This window comes from Centruroides vittatus, unplaced genomic scaffold (genome assembly GCF_030686945.1).
Source record: "Centruroides vittatus isolate TY-2023 unplaced genomic scaffold, ASM3068694v2 contig_753, whole genome shotgun sequence".
NCBI classification, from domain to species: domain Eukaryota; kingdom Metazoa; phylum Arthropoda; class Arachnida; order Scorpiones; family Buthidae; genus Centruroides; species Centruroides vittatus.
In genome coordinates, this window is record NW_027122489.1 from 437,698 (window position 1) to 460,805 (window position 23,108).

General features: G+C 29.9%; 1 protein-coding gene across 4 annotated transcripts in view; it reads right to left on the minus strand.

Moving 5' to 3' along the window:
- The window catches only part of pnut (septin 7-like protein pnut), a 55,554-nt gene that overhangs the window by 9,177 nt on the left and 23,269 nt on the right, over positions 1-23,108 (minus strand). For all 4 annotated transcript variants that reach the window (XM_067277676.1, XM_067277675.1, XM_067277677.1 and 1 more), the window contains 5 exons: positions 22,769-22,865; positions 19,214-19,265; positions 14,258-14,368; positions 11,936-12,071; positions 9,427-9,590 (listed from right to left, as the gene is read on the minus strand). In XM_067277676.1, coding sequence (XP_067133777.1) covers positions 9,427-9,590; positions 11,936-12,071; positions 14,258-14,368; positions 19,214-19,265; positions 22,769-22,865 — 560 coding nt within the window. The remainder of the gene's footprint in view (positions 1-9,426; positions 9,591-11,935; positions 12,072-14,257; positions 14,369-19,213; positions 19,266-22,768; positions 22,866-23,108) is intronic.

Below are 23,108 nucleotides of genomic sequence, written 5' to 3' on the forward strand. Positions count from 1 at the left end.
ACGTCAATTTTTATTGCTTACTATTTTCATGAACAAATTGCATCTATTTAAGATTATTATACATTAACTGCTGTATACTAAATTGAACAGTGCTGTAAAATTAATAAATTAATTTTATATTGTATATTTTAACATTAACATTAAACTTAAAAAGACAATTTAAAAATATACAAATAATATAGAGAAAAACAAATAACCTTTGACATTTTATAGCAGACAAATTTAAAAAACAAATACCAAATAAATAACTTCTGAAAAATGTAGATAAGTTGATGCTTAATTAAAATCAAAACTTTCAGAAAAATTTTTATAAATAAATTGGCATACTAGTTAAGATATATTAGCATACTAATAATATTGGATGAGGAGATATGAGTAATGTGAAAGACAACAAATATTGTATTTTAAATACTGCATATTAATTACAATAAACTATGGAAATTAACACTGTGCTCAAACATGAAAACAAGCTAGTCATATGACATAGCAAGGTTGCTATTTTTAAGTGTCAAATTATTTAATGTTTCAATTCTATAAATTTCTGCTACTCATTTTAATGATTTAAGCAAGTGTGCCCAAACTTTTTAATGGGTGGGAAAAATTATGCATAAGTCTTATGTAGGCAGGCCACAAATATTTTGTATATTCCATATATACAAATAGTAAACCTTTTTGTCATTTATAAATGAGGGATCAAACATGTACATGGACTGGATTTGGTCCAGGAGCCCAGTGATCTAAGCTGTAGTATATGTAAAAAATTTAAAGAAACCATTATTTTTGTAATTATGTAGAAAACATCCATATTAATGAATCTAGTGCAGGTTCTTTTTGCATTTTTAATAACGAGTTGTTCATGTGAAATGACAATAATCATCTCAATAGTCTAATTGTTTTTTTTAGAGATTGACTGAGGCCTCATCCCACTTTGCTTCCACATCTTTTATGGGACCTCTTCTGCAAATGCTAACAAGCTTACTTTTGGTTGGTGGATCCTATAATAGGTTAAGATAGCCAAGAATATCAGTCAATTTTGGATGGAAATCAATAACTTTGGTCTTTTTATGTGAAAGTTACTTTTTCATGTCTATGTAAAAGATGTATGCAAACTTTATTTTCCTCTTGAATCAAAATTTCAATCTACAAAATTATATTGGGGTACATCCCAAATTTTATATTTTGTGAATCCTGAAAACATGTCTAGATTGAAATATTTACAGTATCCAATAAACTGAATATTCTGACTGTAAATACCCAGATTAGACAGAGTTCTGGTAAGTGCCCTGATTTCAAATCCTTTGATTATTATATGCATTAAGTACACTCACTGACAAAAAAAGTTATGCACCCAAGTAGAGTTGTTTGATTACTGCAAAACTGACATAAGGTTAGGTTTCAAACAGGTATCTAAATAACTACAATTTGTGATTCAATTGTATGCCAGATAATGCCACCAGTGTCTTAAATCACTACCCCAGTATCCTATAAAAATGTTCACTGTGTTCAGAATTTCCAGTGTGCCATTTGTTTGGAAGTCTTCAAACATTAGTCATGACTGCAGAATGCAGTCAAAGATGTTATGCACAGTTGAAAAAGTCTGAGAAAGCCATGTAAGGTTGAAGGAATCAGGATGGTTGTTTTGCCAAATTGTCCACCATTAGGGTCATTCAGACCTGAATGTGAGTGAGACGATGGGAAAAGTAAATACATAAAAGCACACATACAGGGTGGGCAGGTTTTAGATGCTCCAGACACCATTAATATTTCTTATAAAAAAAAATTCCCTGAACAAAAATGTAATCAAACTATGAGGACACATGAGCATCATCAGCATATTAGCAAAGGAATGTAGAAAAGCATCTTCAGCACTAAACATGTTAAATTAACTTTTAAAATATGAACAACTGGTTTTTGCTTCGAATAAAGTTCTATAACAAATGTTCCTGAAGTGTTTGAGCAGATTTTAAATAATTGGATATTAGGCAGAAGATTTAAAAACATTTCTGCCATAATTCCAATTTCCTTTTTAACAAACAGATAAAAATCAAATCAAAAACAGTCATTTTGATATAATTCTTTTTCATATATTTTCATTAAAATAATCACTTACTGTCACATTTTTCTCAATATTGGATAAAATATCATTTAAGTTATAACATACAGTTTTCATTTACTAAATTAATCTATGTTGTTTCATCATTAGAATTTGTTCAGGAAGTCTATGAAAATATTCTCTTAAAAAAAAAGACAAAATATTGTCTTTGTTTTGCATATAGTAGTAAAACACTGATATTTTATGATCTATATTTTGAAACTCATATGATCATTTTCAGTATTGAGTAATTATTTCTGAAAGCCGCTTTTTTTTTACAAGTTACAAGAGACATATATTGTTTTACACTTTTGAATTTCCCAAAACCCATGATCTGCTTGGCTTATGACCAGTCACCATTAGCTAGGCATTGGTGTGCTATCACATGGCAGCATTGGACAGAAGGGTAAAATCTGTGAATACAACAGCAAATTTTTTCAGTCACTGTCAGCAGCTGAGTTGACATCATGGAGAGTGATCATCAAGGAAAACAGCAATGACTTAGTTTCTCTGGAAGGAGGGTGTGAATACTACAGATTCATAGGAAATTGTTGACAGTATGTGTAGAATAAGCACCATCACAGAAAACATGGCCACACAAACAGAGAAGGAAAGTGAAAGTGACAACAACAATTAACATTCCATCCTGGAAGTACAGTATGTCATATTCTTGGAAATAGAGGCAGCCATGGATTCACCCTGCAACACATCATGCATGAGCACTTTAAGATGTGGAAGGCCCAGGTGAGTTCCAAAATTACTGACTGCAGACAAATGCAACAACATGAAGACAGGAGCTGCCATCTCCTGTAATGTTATGACCAGAATCCAGCAGGCTTCATGTCCAGGTTTGTGACCAGTGGTGAGACAACTCCATTACCATGAACTGGACAAAGTTCCAATCAACGTAATGGAAGCACAAAGGCAGTCCACTGAAGATATTTCAATGTCCTCAGCCAACAAGTGTGTGGGCTCAATGTTTTGAAACACTGAAGGCACATCATCATTGTCAGGCTGGAACAGAAAATAACCGTTAATAACAGTGCATATGTGGTGACTCTGGAGCTTGTCATGAAATAAAACAAACAGCCAGGGAAATGGGCAGAAAGTATTCTCCTGTAACATGACAATGTGGATTCCAACACTAGTCAGAAAACAACTGCTGCAACTGCCAAGATGAAGTTCCAGTTACTCTGCATCCTTTATACTCCCTGATTTAGCCCCTTCTGACTATCACCTGATGAGGCATTGAATTGGAAGCAGCTGTCCAGGCATGGGTGTGACACACTAACAAAAAGTAGTTCAAGCAGGGCACTACACTGGTGGCACAAGTACAGACAGTTGAAGGAAGACTATATTGAGAGAAGGTGGACCTACTTAGAGTTGTAATTTTTTTTGACACAAACAAAAGTGTAAATCAATATGGTATGCCCCTTGTACAAAGAGAGATCCAAGGATTTTAAAACTCTTCTTTGTTACAGGGAAAAGTAATCAATTGCTACAAGTGGAACTAAGCATAATAATATGTATAGGCATAATTAATTAGTTATAATTTTCTTTCATGTGTCGATTGATTTTTTTAAAGGAAGGAACTTTTGTATATTGTAAATATAGAACCAAGTTCATTGCTCCAAAGAAGATAAATATCATTGTATTCTTTGTATATTTCAATAAAGAATGAAAATTCTATATTGATAAGACCTGGATAGTATTGGGAATCAAGGTACAGTAGGACATTAGATCAGCTTACAACTTTTAAAAAAATCAATTTAGATGAGATAACACTGAAATCCATAAAACATGGATGAAAAAAGAGCATGTTAAACTTTTAGTAGTATTTTAAAATATGCCAGTCAGTGTTTTTATAACTGAACACATGGATTACAATTGAATAATTCATTTCCAAGAGAGCCTAAGTCCAAAATATTGAAAAACACAGTGCATCAGTTAATGTATTACTTATTATCACTAGATTCACTACCTGGCTCAGTATTTGTCAAAAAGTCCTAAGTTTAATGGAAAAGAAATTTATTGCAGTTTTGTACAAATTGCAAGTCCAAACAATGATTTCTTTCAAAAGGCCACCAGTCTATTTTCATTTGGGACCTTTTGGAAATGAGAATCTTATAATTATAATCCATTTTCAATTTAATTGATTTTATTTTATTATTTTACTATAGGTATTTTATTTAAATAAAATAATTTGTTTGACTTTTCACTAGTTTATGAACTTTTACTTACAACACTACATACAAAATACAGGGTCATTATAATTAAAGTTCCAATTTGATTGGCCATAAAAGGAAAACTACTGGGCATGATGTTATCAAATTTGGTAATAGTTTACAAGACTTCATGGGAAACCTTTTTGAAAAGTGGGTCAAATTTTGTTCATTATTTTTTTTTAATACTAGCTCATGGGTCACTAAGTCAGTGGCATCACTTGGAAAGGGGAAGGGGAAAATGGTTAAAAACTACTTTTTTTTGGTTCTCACTTTTAAAATTCTCTAAAAAGTTTATGTTTCCTTTTTGTTTTACAACTTTTACTTTCACAAGTGAAGAGCAAAAAATAAAGGTCAACGTCAAAAATTGATATCAATGGGGTGATACCATGAATTACTGCACCAGGCCCAGTTGGCAGTCGCCCCTGCACTGAGTATTTGAATGAACAAGGAATAAAGAAAATCACATGCACCTTATGAAATATTTATTAATAGATATGGTTACAGGTATGTTTATGTATAATAAAGTTGAAGTATATTTAATGAGAAATCTGTTGTTTATTTTCAGATAGTTTCTTGATATTAAGTTCATATTCTGTATTCATTAGTTTAACACATTTTGCAGTCAATTCATTTCAAAGTTTATTTCTATTGGTAGATTTTACAAAATTCATTGAATAAAACAATTTTTCACACAAATATGTGGACCCAAACATCATTAAAAGAGCATTAGCAAGCTTCTTCATTGATATAAAATTATTGGTAAAGAATCCCATACATTTAATATAATATTTTCAATTTTTAGTGTGGGATCATTATTATCTGCACTACTTTCAGACATTTTTCCTTCTACTTCGGAAGTCAAGTTTCCAATTTATTTTTCCACACTATGCTGCATTGAAATTCAACTAATTCCATTTCTAAATCATGGATACCTAGCCACATAAATTCAGTTAACTCCATTGTTTCGAATTCTGTTTTGTATGGATATAAAATAAAGTGAAATGTATTTTACAAACTTTTAAATTGATTAAATCTCTCCTCAAAACTTTGTTTTATTTCCTGTATATCATTAAATATTTTTTAATTGCATTTTCTTGAATGTCAAGCATATTTTCAAAAATTATTGTGTTTTTAAAATGTTTTTGTAATTGAGGAAAATATTTCATGATTTTCATTTGCAAATTCTTAGTAAAGATGTCAAGTTTTGTCCTTAATATTTTCAACCATCATTAAAACAATTTGTCCATTTCCTTGAAGTTTTTTTTATTCAGTTCATTAAAATGCTGAGTGATCTCGCATAAGAACATTAAATTATTTAACCAATCTATAAGTGAAAATTCGTCAAAACTATTGTTTTTTTCATTCAAAAAGAGCTTAATTTCTTCTAATGAAATGACAAACCAATTAAGAACTTGACCACAACTGAGCCATTGAACATTGTTGTATGTCAAAATCACTGAATACTGGCACTCAATTTCCTCTGATAATTGTGCAAATTGTCATTTATTAAGAGCTCTTGCATTTATAAAGTTGATGACTTTTATTACAACTGGCATTACATTGGAAAATGTTTTAAAACCTTGCTTTGCAGATAGAACTTGTTGGTGTATTATACAATGAAATTCAATCAGAGAATGTGTAATATTTGCTTAAGATACTGAATGAAACCAATGTTTTTCCCCACCATATTGGGTGCACTGTCTGTTGTTACAGAAACAATTTTCTATAGGTCAATATCCATTTATTTAAATGCAATATCAAATTCTTTAAAAATATCAAGACTGGCACACTTCCCTTTCAATGTTATTAGTTTCATTAGATCTTTGTTCATTATATTGTCTGATTTATATCGAGCAAAAACTGATAATTGTGCATAACCATTTACATCATTAATCTCATCTAAAGCAATTGAATACATTTCTGCACAATTTGTCGTTATGTATTTGTGAAAAAATATTTCTTTCTAATTCTATTACCCGATCTTTAATTGTATTGCAACTTATTGGTAACTCATTTATATGCTTTATAATCAAGTCTTTTTCTTTAAAATCTGCAAACAAAGTAGCACTGCATTCTAAAAACACTTGTTTTAAAAACTCTCATTCTGAAAGAGGTTTCCCGTGGCGAGCAAGGCAATGGGCAACTTGAAAACTAGCAGCTGTAATGTTATTTTTTGGAATCAAAAAGTTTTTAAAACAATGGTTTGTGAATGATTCTCTTTTTTCTTTTCTAAAAAATATGTTCTTTCTTTATCTGTTGAAAGGACGAGACTAGAATGCAACTTTTCAAAATGTCTTTTTACATTGTATGTACTGTACATGATGTGACTTTTTCATTACAAATTACACACAAAGTTGTTTTATTCTTTTCAATCACACCATATTTATCAAACCATTCTGTTTGATATGGTCTGTTTGTTCTGTTTGATATGGAACTTGTATCGTTTGTTTTTATTTTTTTAACCACTGACGTAGTACCTGGCTACAGCTAAAATTATTTATATTAAATTATTGTATTCTAGAGAAGAAATTTCTTATTAACATACCTGATATACATACATATGTAAAAGATGAGAAACTTTAATAACAAAAAAATAATAATAATTTTGAATTACTAAACACTTCTAGACACATACGACAAGGCTGCCATTTAGTTCAGCACTGGTACAGTACATCTCCCCGTTCTATGATGCAATGAATGTGTGTGTGAGTCAAGTTTAGGCTGTCATGAATCATACAGAGACACGATAGAAAATCAGCTAGCCAATGTCCACATGGAAATATCTACTGTATGGTCAATTGTGAGGGTATGCCAAAAATGGCAACTAGGGGCACCCCTAGCTATTATTTAAATTAACAATATAAATTCTTTTATATTTACTTTATATTTTTACAGTGTAATTCAGTATATTATTATTACTATTTTGTAATAGGAATTTTATTATTTATACCACAGAATGACATCACATGCATGTCCCAATGCCTGCATTGGGCCTTTAAAACGGACAGTCTCTGTCGGCATAACAAGAACCAGCAAAGCTAGGAATTTCCAGAGACCGTGAGAATGCTCCAATGCCTGCATCAGATCTTTAGACTGGCTTTTTTATAAATTCGACATTAGATATATATACTTTAATCTTACATATTGTGCTTTCAAAAAGTGCACAAAAATTTCAAAATTTTCGTGCACTTTTTGAAAGTACAATACATAAGATTGGAAAAGTTCTGACTCCATTGTTTTTAATAATTTCTTTTTACTATATATACTTTATTTTTTAAATATTTTTGATTGTCTGTTCTCTCTTTTATGATATAAAAAATGATTTTTATAAACTTAAGTCATGGGTCATTTAAAAAGCCTGCATGGGTCAGTGTCTGACTTGCGAGTCATAGGTTCACCACCACTGTCCTGTACACTATTTATTACCAAGTTTGATAACATTCTGTCCAGTAGTTTTTATGGTCATTTCAAAGTGGAACTTTAATTATAATGACCCAGTATGTATAAGGCTAGAATCATATATAGAAATGCCAAATAAAAAAAGGGGGTAATTTTAAGGAAGCGAGAAAGAATTCATAAAACAGTTATTTATCATACACACAAAAAGGACAAAAATATGATATTAAAAATGTAATCACAATAAAACAGGAGTAATCAAAACCTTTGATTATGACATACTAATGAAATGAGAATGTGAGATTGAATTTCATGAAAATGTTATGACCTGTTGTAAAAATTATTCAAAAGGAAAATTCAATCTGCTGTTGGAAATGAATTCAGAAGAAAAAAGGTTTTTGTGTACATTTGATTTTAAAATCAAATTTTATTTCTCAAACTATCAAATGGCAAAAACCATACTGTTTTCTTGATTGCAGACTTGGCATCTAAAGTTGATGAAATTACTATTTTAATCTCATCCTCAAATGGAGTAAGAAATTTTGCTAATGCTTTTTGCAAAAAATAGATTCAATATGAACACTGACAGGAAATAAATAAAACAACATTAAATAAAAAAATACAGTGAATTATTATAGCATTACTTTAGATGACAATAATATAAAGAAAAAAATTACAGAAGAAATTAAATTAATATATTGCCAGCCAAAGATTTCAGAAATGTAATTCATACATAAACCTTCTCTTGATGCAAAGAATACAATGGCGTCCTGTTCTAACAGTTTTAACGTACTATTTAATATACAATAATAGCTCGGTTATCGTCGGTTTTTTTCGCGAAAAATTTGTTTCGGTTTTCGTTGGCATGCCCAAGTGACCTTGCTGCTAATTTTGTGAAAACAAAGGGCGACCCACTCATTTTCCAGCTCAGTGTGGCATTATTTCTTGTTCTATAAGCCTTACCCCATGACGGCCCACCATTGGCCAATGTTTCCGTTCCTTGAACACTGGTAGTTCAGTCGTGGGTTCATGCTTTGCCAGAATGGGCTGGTCACATGAAGTTTTTTGGGTTTTCTCCACGTCTGTAACACCTGAATAGAGGCCAATCAGTTACCCTTAAACGGACCTCCCAGAAGGCATTATTCTCCATGATATGACTAACATAAACGCATACAATTACTATTACATGACAATTATGTCACATTTTACCACAGGGTGATATAGGCTAGAAGCTCGTGTCCAACTAACTTCTATAAGACAAGACATTACCCCGTGCATCTAGCCAAACAATTCCATTGCTTTCCTTTAGATTACTTTTTTTTTAATATTAATTTCTTATTGCTTTTAGTATTTAACACTATATTAATTCTCTATAAAATGTGTTTTTAATATTATTTTGGACTGTCTAGAATGAATTAATTGGATTTACATTGATTCACATGGAAATAATTGACTCAGTTTTTGTCGGTTTTGGACTTTGTTGATTGTTTTTGGATGAATTATCGACGAAAACCAAGGTATCACTGTATTGCATTTCTTTCATATAAAAATTTATTTCCTTTCCTATGCATATTAGAACAGATTAATTATTACATTAATAATTTTTTTTGGATTAAACTCAAATATCTATGCTTTGTTTTAAATAATTATTTTCACTAAATGAAAAAACTCATATTGCCTGATTTGGAAGTTTACAAAAATTAATGTACTTACTCTTTTGAATTAGAATCAAGCGTCATCCTTCGCATTACATCTTCCATATCTTTGTTTGCCAATTCAAATGCAGCTTTCTCTTTTTCATAAGCTCTTCTCTTTTCTTCTAATTCTTGTCTTTGCTGTTCTAAATTCTTCTTCATTTGTTCGTGTCTGTGGTTAAGCTATATTTCAAAAATAATAAAATATTGCACAATATTAAAATTGATTTTCTATGCTTGAAAATTTTTATTTTATTATAATGAACAAAATTTTAGTTATGTGAACTTCTGCTCACTATTAAAATGTAAAACCAGAATAATTTTGAAGATGCTTATTTTATGAATGATTTAATAAAGTAGTAAACAGATCTTCAATTTTTAATAAAAAATTATGGAAAAAGTTCTTCAGAATGAACTATTTTTCTATGATAAATGTTACTATGAGCCAGAAACTTATCCAATACAGAAATGAGAAAGGTTTTTGGGTATGAAGAACCTATTTAACCTGCAAAAAGTGAAAAATTAAGATTCCACTCATAGTCAAATAAGTAAAATTGTCTGATATAATGTTCATCAAAGAACATGATAAATTATATTCCAAAAACAATTTCGAACCTTTGTCAGAGAAAAAAAAGGTCACCTATTGAGGATACATATTAATCAAGGTCTTGTCTGTATGTCTTAAGGAATTAACCAGGGACAGAATCATATTCTTTTAAGAATTGAATGAGTTTTTGAAAACTGTTTGAGAACAAGCAATTGAACATAATTTGTAAAAACAATGAAGATAAGGGAGAGCCCAGTGTTACCAATTTACCTTATGCAGTGGTTAATAAATAGCTATCCTTAGCACAAAATATTCAAAAACAAGTTGATTAAAATATTGATAATTATAAAGTTTGAAAGTAAATGATTAATTAATATTCCTTGAAAAGTCCAATTACAGAATAATTTGGTCTCTGTATTAGTGTAATGAAACTAGAATTTAATGACAGAGAAATACATTAGTTTTAGTGTTCAAATTGGTCAGCATTGGACCTGCAACAAATTAAGTCTGGATATATGTAAGTTGCCAGCCAGATGGCCAATGCACTTAAGACATTAGCTTATTGCTCTGAAGCATCTAGAATCAAATCCAGATGGTGATGAGCATAAGTCCAATACAACTCATTGTGGCAGTCTATGGCCCAAGTTGGAATCAATTACTTTCAAATTAAAGTTGCAAAATGCACATTGTGGCAAAATGCACATCTGAATTAAGCTCTAGATTAAGACTTTTTAAAATTTAATACAATAGACATATGGACAATACTTGTATTTTGTTTATTAATTTGTTTTCATCAAATGAGATATAACACATTAAAATAAGGAATGGTTATTTAGCAAACAGCCTATTGGGAAATTCCCAATTTCTCAACAGGCTGTTTGCTAAGTAACTATTTCCCAGTTGGCCAGTCCACCACTGTAACTGGCTTGTTTGCTGTAATGTGAGCTTGCAAGAATCTCATCCAAGTATTTAAATACTTAACACAAGTATGTGGGAATAATAAGAACATGACGCAATCAACTAGTTCTAAATCCTTGGATTCATATACTTCATCTTTGGTATGAATCACTTTGGACTAATTTGAATTAAGCTCAATAATAAAGTTTCTTTATGTACATAAAAGTGATTTTATCAAAACACACAAACTACACTTTTCAGTTCCAGAAGAGATGATTTAATTTGACAAGCATTTTTGGTTCTTCTTATAGGCCTTCTTCAGGTTACAATATTCAATAAATATGTAGCATATATTTTGTGATATTTGCTATATATTTATCATCATTTTATTACTAATAAAAAGCTAATAATTATGATAAAACAAGTTATTATAATCAAATTAAATTTTAAAAATGCACATAACATGCTGACTAAAAGAATGAATTAATAAAATATATTTGAATATAATTTTTCAATATACTATTTACATGTAGAAGAATTATCACATCCAGAGTAAAGAAAATAAACTTTTCTTAAGATTATAAAAAAAAGTTTATCATAAATTGAATCCTGATTGATTTTGTAAAATATTCAATAAAACTGAATAAGCAAAGTATTTGTTAAAAATATTAAAGCAGAATTATAAGATTATTTTCATTTTTAAACTCATGTTAAGTTGAATTTATACCTAACCATTAAAATCATAATGATAATCTATTATTTATTATTATTATTATTATTATTATTTTTAATGATGTATGTTGTTTTTAATTTCGTCAGCTTAATGCTACTGAAAATAAAAATTGAAGATTTTTATATACTGATTTAAGAATTTTAATATGGATAACAAAAGTTATTAATTCTTGTGTAATATCTTTACAGCATACTTGGATATCAAGACTATTGTGAACTACAAAACAATATTTTGAAATTGAAGTCTAATATTCATTTCTTAATAAATTTTGATCATTTATAAAATAATATAAAACATTTGTTATAAAGCTATAAAAGTAAATTTATATATTAAATGACAAAGACAACTTACATCATTTTCAGAATCTTTAAGTTTTTGAAGCTTTTCTTGAACTTTCATTTCAAACACCTTTTCCGTTTCTTTCTCTGTAGATTTCATTTCTGCTTCATGTTCAAGTTTTTCTTCTTCCATTTGAGTAAATGGATTTCTATATATGACAATAAAAATAAAACTATTATAATGAACATAAATTAACAAATTCATAACTAAATATCAGATTAATAAAAACTTTAAAATAATAATAAACTTTTTACTTGGTACATCAAATCTATCAATAATTTAATTAACTTGTAATTTAATTAATATTTATTTGTATTATAATATAGTAGCTTCTCCAATTTAGCTATATAAGTATTTTGATAATGTAGAAATCCGAAATAAATACATGGCAAGCCCCTCATTATATCATTCATTTGAATATATCACAGAATATTTTTTTGTCTTCAAATATAAAAATACATGGGGTCAATAATGGAGAGATACATTGGTTATATCATGTCATCTGAAATACGTCTCTTTAGTTTCCCTCTCTACATGTCCAATATAACAAGGAGCTACTCTGTATTGCTTTACATTTTATGAAAATCATATAAACTTCAGAATACATTTTTATCTCTTCTTGAATCACCTTCATTCACTTTACAAAATAATGTTTTCAAACAAAATTATAAAAACATGCTACAGTTTTTTCTATGTAAAAGTTAAATTAATTAATAATTTAGTGCAAATTTTAAACCCAAATGAGAAAGAAAACATTTGTATATAAAAACAAGTAAAACAGCAAGGCCGTATTTGGGACAAGACTATGTCTCAGAGACTCACTACTAAGTGGGATCACTTCGATGCTCATGGCGGGTCTCGTTCTCCAATTATCTCTGGTATCACTGGTTTTGAGTGCAATCATTCAAACTTTGCCAGCCACAACCACGAGGTCATCCATGATGCATTTTCAGTGAAATTAACCTAGTGAATGTTGAAATTTCTCTCTGTTGCATGATGCCCCAGCTTGAATTTTTGTTAATGAGAAAATTCCCCATTTTTGAAAAAAATAATGGTGGCTATTGTAAAAATAATTGCAAATGATACATTCACAATTATTTTTTTATTTTGCACAAACAAAATATATATACAGTCAAACCTGTTTTTATGCGGGGGATAGGGACCGCATTAAAAAAAATCTCACGAAACCTCACGAATGGCTGTAAATAATAGTTTTCGCGACACAATTAAAAAATATTTTTTTTTTATGCGGTCAACAGGGACCGCATAAAAAAAGTCTCACATAGAAAATAACTCAAAACCGTACGAAATAGAATTTATTGACAACAGATGTCAGCACTTGACTGCATCGTCTGGTCTATCGTCTGTTTTAAATATTTTTGTCCAGGTGGTGTTTTGTTGACTTAAAAAGTAAATTATTTCATTTTTCGCATATTCATGCAATAATATTACTATAATAAGTGCATTTATGCTATAATAAGTTTATTTAGCTATAATAAGTCAACGTAAGACATGACGAATCGCACGAGACTAGTCGCCAACTATACCGCACAAATTAAAAATTTGCATTAAAAAAATCGCACAAATAAAAATCGCACATAAAAACAGGTTTGACTGTATATATTAATAAATGTAAAAAGAAAAAAAAATTATATTTTGGAAGTTAGTTTTAATATAAAATTATAACAACACGATGAAATGAGACATCTCCAGTCAATCTGTCAAGGTTAGCACGTAGTGACCAGAAATATGTGAGAAATAACACAGGACAGGTGAATGGGTTTTTTCAAAGATTCATTTGTCAAAATTTGATTTAGCAACAGTCGCTTTTCAAACTTCCCAACGCACATGTTTGTCAAAATTCGATTTCACAATATTCGTATTTCCAACTTACCAACGAGCAACGCATGCACAAATCTCACACTACTGCCTGTTTGTAGAGAGTGTTGCCATTTTGTATTTTATTTTGTCTCAGTTCTCTATCTCCTGACTACCTACAAGTCTGGTTTTTTATGCATGCATGATTTGGACACCCAATACTCTGTACCAAATTTCAATTCCTGACATGTACTCCTTCATACTTCTAAGCTGATAAGACAGCAGGCAGTGTGATTTTATAAACAAGACATAGTCTTGTCAATACCAGTCATATAAACATTACTACTACTATCAATTATTAAGATCACACTCATTAAAGTTTGTTCATATTTAAAAAAAAAAATAAATAAAAATTTGTTTATCCAGGTAATTTCTTATTGTTATTTATTAAATTTTATATTTGAACAATACTGTTAATATTAAAAAAATTTTTTTGTAGTAACTAATTCAACATACTTATTTGTCATTTTGGGATTACCATCAGCACCAATACCAGCTAATTTCCTGCATCTATAATTTTCGTAGTGAACGTTACTTGTTACATCTTTTAGATCCTGCATATGGGTCCTAGAAAATTAATAATTTATTAATTTAAGTACAATAAAATTTGTATTGTATAAAAAGTTTTATTTACAGATAATTATATACAAATAATCTACATTTTCAAAGTGCAAAAAATTAATTTTAACAAATTTAAAAATGTAAAATTTTTAATGAAATTGATGAATAATCTATATGATCATTTAAATTTTATTATCTTTACTCTTTCTTTTTGTACTCTTTCATCTTTCCTCTTTCAACAAACATACTCTATTTTATTATTTTAAATATTTCATCTAAATGATGCATTTTGATGCACTGAAATAATCTCAAAAAGTTAAACAAAGGTGTTTTAGCATTGATAATATCTGTAGTATATTTCATGTTTGAAAAACCATCTGAGGTCAAAGGAATACACTGTTTTGGGTCAGTAAAAATGACTGCCCTAATAGGTAGAGAGTAAATAAGCAGCAAATAAAATTTCATGCTGATATTAATGGCATTAATACTAATTTTATTTAAAAAGTTGCACTCAGACTCTACATAGAAAATGACTTGCATTCAAGAGTTAGGGTGTGACTATGCAGAGGCAAGCAAGAATATGTGGCGAGAAGAGGTGAGATGCAATAAATTTCAAACCCTATCAGATATGTGCAAGAACCAGAAATTCACTCATGCCAGCAAGACTTCTCACTTGTTTTTCTTTACAAGAACTATATCACTCACAACTAAATTCGCATCTGCATATTATCCCTTAATCACTTAGCCATTATTTGCTAAAATCAACAGCTGGTTTCTGAACAGTTTTCAAGTTGTTTTATAGTCAGAAAAATTAACCAAACTTTATTAGCTTTCAATATCTAAGTTCATCTAGGCATGTCTAATATCATCAATTAGAACATGGATTAATGTACAGAAAAGGAACATGGAAAAACTAAAGATGAAACACAACCAAAGGTTTCACATCAAAGGTTTCATATGGCAAATCTTTGGTTGTGTTTCAGGAAATGTAACAGATAAATACATTTGTGGTATGGGTACACAACAACTGATCAATAGTTAAGTAGGCAACAGAAACTCAAAACATATGATGTTGATTATAAAAGAACCATAGTAGGTGTAAAGGTCACTTTTAGCGTCCTACGTCGAAAAGCCACGCGACAGAGATAATTGGACCCACCTGGCGTTGGGGCCATAAACGGCCGGAAAAATCAAAGGAGTAGCGTCTCCGTTTAAGGGTCAATGTGTTTGCCACGTGCCGGCCGGCTTGGGGAAAAATGTAAACAAGGGACGGACGCGAACGTAAGCTACGTCGTCGGGAAATAGGGTGGACGTCTTTGGAAGCTCCCAGGGGAGAAGAAGAATCTGATTGGCCGCAAGTTGTCGCCGTAGAATCCCTTAAGAGCTAAGTGTGGCAGAGAAACGGGGAGAAGGGCAAGAGACTGATAATATGGTAGTCTCAGGCACTTGGACAGCCCGCCGAACGTAGAGAGAGTGTTCTCCTCTGACAACGATCTCAGGGACGGGTAAGTGCGGAGACTGGACAGGCCGTATAGTTGAGCCAACTCCGGAAAGGCGACCTGAATTCCCCGAAGTTTAACAGTCCCCAATAGACAAGCTGACGTGAGATACTACATCTTTGTAGCATAGCGTATGTAATGTGTCGAACATTGTACATCTTGTAAATATTTGTTGTGTAAATAAACTGTATATATTTACTTGTTGAGTGTGGAGGTGTAGCTTTCCTTGAACCATCTTACGGACATTCTCGAGTCACAAAACCCAACTCGAGACGATTCATCGTAAAGATCGTGACGGATTAATACGGATCTTCACTGTAGGTTTTCAGCACCAGCATAAACATAAATGTTACAATAAAGATGTGAGAGAATCTTGGGAAATTTCAAATTTCAATAGGGAAAACATTATAGAATATTTACATGACATTGCATACAATTATAATATGAATTAATCAATTTAAAATAAAAAGTTTGTTTTGAATGTCTTTTTTTTTTTTTTTGGTTTTAATGTATGCAACATGTATAAATATGTTTGTTAATTACGAAATCATTCTTTTAACTTGTTTTTTGAAAAATAATAATTAAAATTACCAGATAGTAAATCAGTGATTTTTTTTAATAAAGGAAACAAAAAAGTTTGCGTATTTTGTATTGTTCATCTCTTATTTCATTGCCCACTTGATTAGCGACCAGTTGCCAGTGCCTGCGGTATGCAAAAAATTTCCATGTTTTTAAAGTGGATCTTGGCAAGCAAAGGAAAAGCTGCAGCATCGCATGCCCTTTGTCTGCTTTTAAACACAGATAATCTATAAATTATCTGCATGAAATTAAAATATTTAAACTAAATTAAACAGTTTTTATTTTAAAAGATAGTTATTTGATTTTTAAGAAACTATTTAAAAACTGAAAATTTATAACAAATAACAACAGTGTCCAAAATTAAATTATTTATAAAAAAAATATAGTATTAATTTTAATAATTTGTTAACAGAAATTTGCAATAATATAGTTAATTTTAATTTTCTACTGAAAATAGATCAAGTTTTTCGTCTAAAATTAATAATCCCTCCATTTACACAAGTAATTTGTTTCACGAAAACAGCTACATGCTGTTTTCCTGAAGTTGTTTGAAGTAACAATCTGTTACATATTCTCAAATACAGTATTTACTCTTACTAGGGTAGAACAGTTTTCAGTGAAGTTTTTTCTTTTTTTAATATACATATACATAACAGGTTACTGATATATATAACATTTTTGATAAACTACCATTTATTTTCATAATATTAATGATCTAAAATTTAAAACTTTTCAACAATGTTAATGTGAATTCCTGTAAATGAAGGAATTATTGTATGCAAAATTTCAGGCAAGCTACCTTCATTATTGTTTTTTAATACTACTGATTCTTTTATGTTGTATTTATGGATTGTAGAAATATATCTTGGCATACCAAATTTTATTAATGTCAATTGTATATTTTTTAAGGAAATTTTTGATCTTGAATTTGTAAATTTAATTTTGGACACTAGTGCAAATTAAGTTTTAAAAAATTACACTGTTAGGTGTATATGCCAGATGTCAGTGTACAAATTACACTTCAGAGATAACGAAAATCACTGAAACGAAAATCCAAGAAAAAGTTTCTTAATTTCCTCTTTTTTCTTCAGGATTCCCATCAATGTTGTTCTTGAAAGGTTTTTTTTTGTTTTGCAAATTCGGCTTGCAAAGTTCTCTTACATTCAAATTCAGACACAAGTGCATATTTTTCCTTCAGCATAAGCATTGTTAGTTTTTGGACACTCATTTCTAACAGAAATGTGAAATAGGCACTACAAATAATGCTTGATGTGAGAAAACGCAAAATCGCATTCTGCTGTGACAGTGATATAGATTGTATATTTTCTTTTTGTTTATCTGTTATTATTTTATATATAAAAATACATAAAATGTTAATATATACATATTAATAAAAAAACCTTAATAAATAAGCTGACTCCCCTCCTGAAAAAAATGAGTTCACACCACACAGTGCGGTGTGAACTCTTTTTTCAGGGAGGAGTTGACTTATCCAGTTGTGATGAGTAAAATGGTATTGAGTAAACCAGAGTTTTTTAACATTGATGCCTATGTAAGTTGGCTGGGACCACAGAAAACTGACTACTTGACTGACGGTGTTGAGTTATACCTATGACGACTTATGCAGACTCAACTGTAGTTGTGTTCATTATGAAATAGAATATCATATACCAAATGATTATAATTAAAGTATCCCATTCAAAATTTTCTATAAAGATACTTAGCAGACCAAATACAACCAAGTCTGGTATGCGACACTTCAGGATATACAAAAAAATTTATGTAAAAAATTAATACCACAACTCACCTTTATAATAAATACAAGACACTCGTACTATACAGAATCATTAGTGATGTAGGAAATATTGTTCAAAGAAAGTGTAAAACCTGAAAGCAAGGCAATGGACATGTTCAATAGTTGACTATAATAGATGCTTCTCACTTGACATGATACTGTTTTTTGATGCTGCCAAATTTGCAACACGTCCACAATAAACCACACTTTTTAATGGTACACAGAGCCAATATCACATGGAAAAGACCCAAAACTGCCATAGTGAAAAATTGTGGTGTTAACTTTTTTCTTTCATATGTTCTAAAATGTCACCATACTAGACTTGGTTGCATTTGTACTGAAAAATCTCTCTCTAGTAGCATTGCCACCTTTACAAAATCACCGACCCGGATGGCAGGTCAGGTTTGTTTGAACAGAAATTCCTAATGCATGCGCAATATCATTTTACAATGCAAAGAATAACGTGCATGCTGGTTCTAAATCAGTTACAGTTGGGGACTTGCATAGGATAGAAGTAGCAAGTAAAAAAAAAAGGCCGAGAGGCAGGTCGCGCATCACACGTCAGCATAAACAGAGTAACATGGCAGAATGGCAGATGAGTTTCAGTGAGCGTGAGGTCTTTCATTGTTCAAATGGTGTAAATTTATAACAATATTTGAAAGAACTTTGTTTCATCATAATTTCTACAAAATTCCCGACTGTCCAGGTGAAAACCGGACAGGTGGTAACACTAGACAGCATCTTAATTATAACACGATATATAGAAAACACATTAGGAAAGAATGTATGTTCATAACATTATATAAAATAAAATGTTTGAATTTTCAAACATTTTGCTAAAGTTGCAATGTGATACACATTCAAGAACCAGCATATTGGCTCTGTTCTTATTTTGGAAAATACTATAGTAAAGGCAAATCCCAGTGATTACAATAAGCAAATTCTATTGTATAGGTTTGAAAAAAAATCATTACTTGCCTGATTAACATATTCCTTAAAGCAATGAAGTCACAATGATCTGGATTTTCCACTATAATAAAAATACAGTTGAAGTCAACATAATATAAATTTTCAATTTAAAAGACTACTGTATTTAATTGTTTTAAGAAAATTTTAAATTATACTAAAATAATAATCTTATAACAGTAATTCATTTTCTCTCTCTCTTTCTTGAAAATATCTAGAAGATTTATAAGAATAAGTGACAGAAAGAATTAAATATGTCTTTAAAAAAATTTGAAAATTGAATTATTCCTATAAAGGCAAAGGCAAAAATTATACACACACACACACACATTATATATATATATATATATATATGTATACATACATACATACATACATACAGTCCATTTTAAAATTATAAAACACACCCAACTTTTTTCAATAACAAAATCATTAACAATAGTAATGTATTTATTATATTAGTATATTGGTACAACATCAATTTAAACATTTTGTGAAATTTTTAGAGCAATCTGACAATTACAAAAAAAAAAAAAAATTATCACAAATTTTCAATTTTTGATTGTTTCAAAAGTATAAACACAGGTGCATAAAATTAGTATAATAATTTTTTTTATTGATTATTGATTTAATTAGTTGTCATCAGAGGGTAGTACCATTCATTATTATAAACATGGTGCCAATTTTAAATAGTTTTTTGTGATTTAAAACAATGCTTTGTGGAAAAACATTAACAGAGTTGGAAATACGTCAAATTTACCAACTAAAAGGAGCAGAACAATCTCTAAGACAAATTTTGGCAGACGTGAATCGATCTACACATGCTGTGAGAAAAGTGTTAACTCAGGGTAAAAATTATGGCAGAAATAAGCGACACAGAAGGCCTAAACTCCTTACACCTAGAAATGGAAGAAAATTTTTTCGACTACTGATGGTCAACAAGTTGTCTGTCAGAGAATCAGCATCAAATTGCCAACTGCAGTTTCATCAGCAACTGTATGGAGATATATGCATAATCATAAAAATGCCAATTTACAAAAATGGCTGCCAAACCGAAATAAACCCAAATGCACAAAACAACTAGATTAAAGTGGGCAAAAGTCAAAGTGACATGGAAAGAGGAGTGGAAACAAACAGTGTTTTCAAATGGAAAAAGAAATTAAAAAAATTGGAATTTGGATGGACCTGACAGTTATAGTCACTACTGGCATGATTTGAGAAAGAACAAAGAAGTCAGAATGAGCAGATAGAAAGGTGGGGGCTCTGTGATAATGTGGGCAGGTTTTGGATGGGGAGGTAAAACACACTGTATTTATGGAAGGTAGAATGAATTCAGAAAAATATCAAGAACTGTTGTATGAAAATTTAATAACTTTTGAATTACTTATTGGGGGAGAAAACTGGCAATTCCAACAGGATAATGCTGCCATTCATGCATCAAAGTCAACCAAAAATTGGTTTGCAGGGAAAAAAAAATGTATTTGATTAGCCATCACAGAGCCCTTATATGAAACCGATAGAGAATATTTGGTGCATTATGAGCCATCTTCTTTCTGTCTAAAACAGAAAATACAATACTGTAAATGAACTGAAATTAGCTATCATGGATTGTTGGGAAAATATTAAACAACAACTTCAAAAACTATTAAAATGTATGCCTGATAGAATATTTAAATTAATTAAATCAAATGGTGGACTTAAAAAATATTGAGACATCACAAATCATCTTTTTATGCACCTGTGTTTATACTTTTGAAAGAATCAAAAATTGAAAATCTGTGATAATTTTTTTGTAATTGTCAGATTGCTCTAAAAATTTTGGAAAATTGATGTTGTAAACAACATAATAATATAATAAATACATTACCATTGTTAATGTTTTTGTTATTGAAAAAGTTGGTGTGTTTATAATTTTAAAATGGACTGTATATATCTACTATATAAAACTGAAAAACTAGGCAGTTGCTACTCTGTCACGGTATGCCAAAAACGGCCACTAGGGTGCCCCTAGCTATTATTTAAATTCACAATATAAATTATTTATAATAATATATATATATATATATGTATATATTATATTGTTACAGTATAAGTCAGTATATTATTATTTTCATTTGTAATAGGAATTCATTATTATTATTTTTACTTAACAAAAGAATTTTAGTTTAGCATTTTTATGACTAAAATTTAAATACGTATTGAATGTTATTAACAGTTTTTTAAAATTTGTTTATTTAGTCAACCAATCTTATAATATAATCGAGATGGGTTGATAATGATGATAATAAGCCCAAACAGTTAGGAGTTGAAAGATGAAATTTTGTACACGGGGTACACCACGAGAAGGCACACTAAGAAGGAATTTTTGAAAATTATCCCTGTGGAGGAGAGGGAGAGGATTAAGGATTATTTTATAGAACTCAGCTTTACTATACAATTTTAGATGTGGTTTTTTTGCATTTTCACAGAAAACCAAACATATTTTTAGATCCATGTAAAAATTCTCTAATTGTGACGTTTGCATGGTGGTGTTTAGCAGTGGCATCTTGGAAAAGGGTCTGGAAACAGGGGGACCTAATCTTGCACCCAGTGAAAATGGGTAAGATCAGCTATAATCTAATAATACTAATCTTTGCTATCATTACTTTTTGCCCGAGCAACACCAGGATCATCTGCTAGTTTATTTATATAAACCACTAGTAAAACTTGAAATTGTGAAGAGATTTTAAATTCACAAGTACTTTTTTTTTTTACTTAAAGTTTAGTACATTTGAAAATATCAAAATATGCTAACTACATTTTAACATATCTTTCCAAATACAACAGAGGTCTGCAAACTTGACTTAATAAGAACTGAAAAGGTTACCAAAGAATTCCCAAAAATGATGATTTTATGGATAGTGATGATGCTAGACTAAATAGCAAAATTTTCATAAGGGTATTATATGTGCAAATTTGTATATGTATTAGCTATGTACTAGTAATGACTATTTCTGTTAGTCATTAAATTTTAATTTAAAAAAACATTGGCTACTCAGTGACTACTTTCAAATTAGTGACATTTGCATAGTGGTGTTTAGCAGTGGCATTTTGGAAAAAGGTTATACTTCTTTGTTAACATGTGGAATTAATGCCATTATCAGATGTTGCCAGTGATAATAATAACTTATTTGATCCTAGTGTTACGTTAGAGATAAAAATTAGTTTACATGTATTTCTTGATTTTGGATTACAGAATGTAAGTTTCCAGAACTCTACTGAACTTCTTTTTGAAGTAGATAAAAATAAATGGTTAAAAATATGTGAAATGCTATTATTATTAAAATAATTTTTGCTTATTAAAATCTTTTCCCTCATGACAGTATATATCTATAGCTTAAAACAAAATATTTATTTTTAACCTACACTCAATAATACCAAGTACATATATATTAGTTATTGGCAGACAATCAGCCAACATATTCATGAAAATAATATTATTATGATTACTACATAACTTTTCAAAAAATCAGAAATATATAAAAATAGTGATCATTTTTATAAACATTAAAGAAAAAGAAAAAATACCTTCAGCTACACCCCAAGGATATTTCCTTCCTCTTACTTGTTTACCGTTGACATCAACTAGTGTATTACTTCCAACTACAGCAAATGGCATACGTTCCTAATACACATTTAAGAATATATTATATAACTTACATTTATGAAAATAGACACTATATTAGCAGATAAATAACAAAGTTTATTTTTAAGTGGAAGTCTTAAATTATAAGGTTTGATATAATAATATACATATTTATCTTAAAAAAAGTCTTGTGAGATTAATTAGACAAACTCATGCAGCAGTTCTTCAAAATAAAAACAAATAAATAAAATAATACTAATTTTTAAAAGTTATGTACATAAA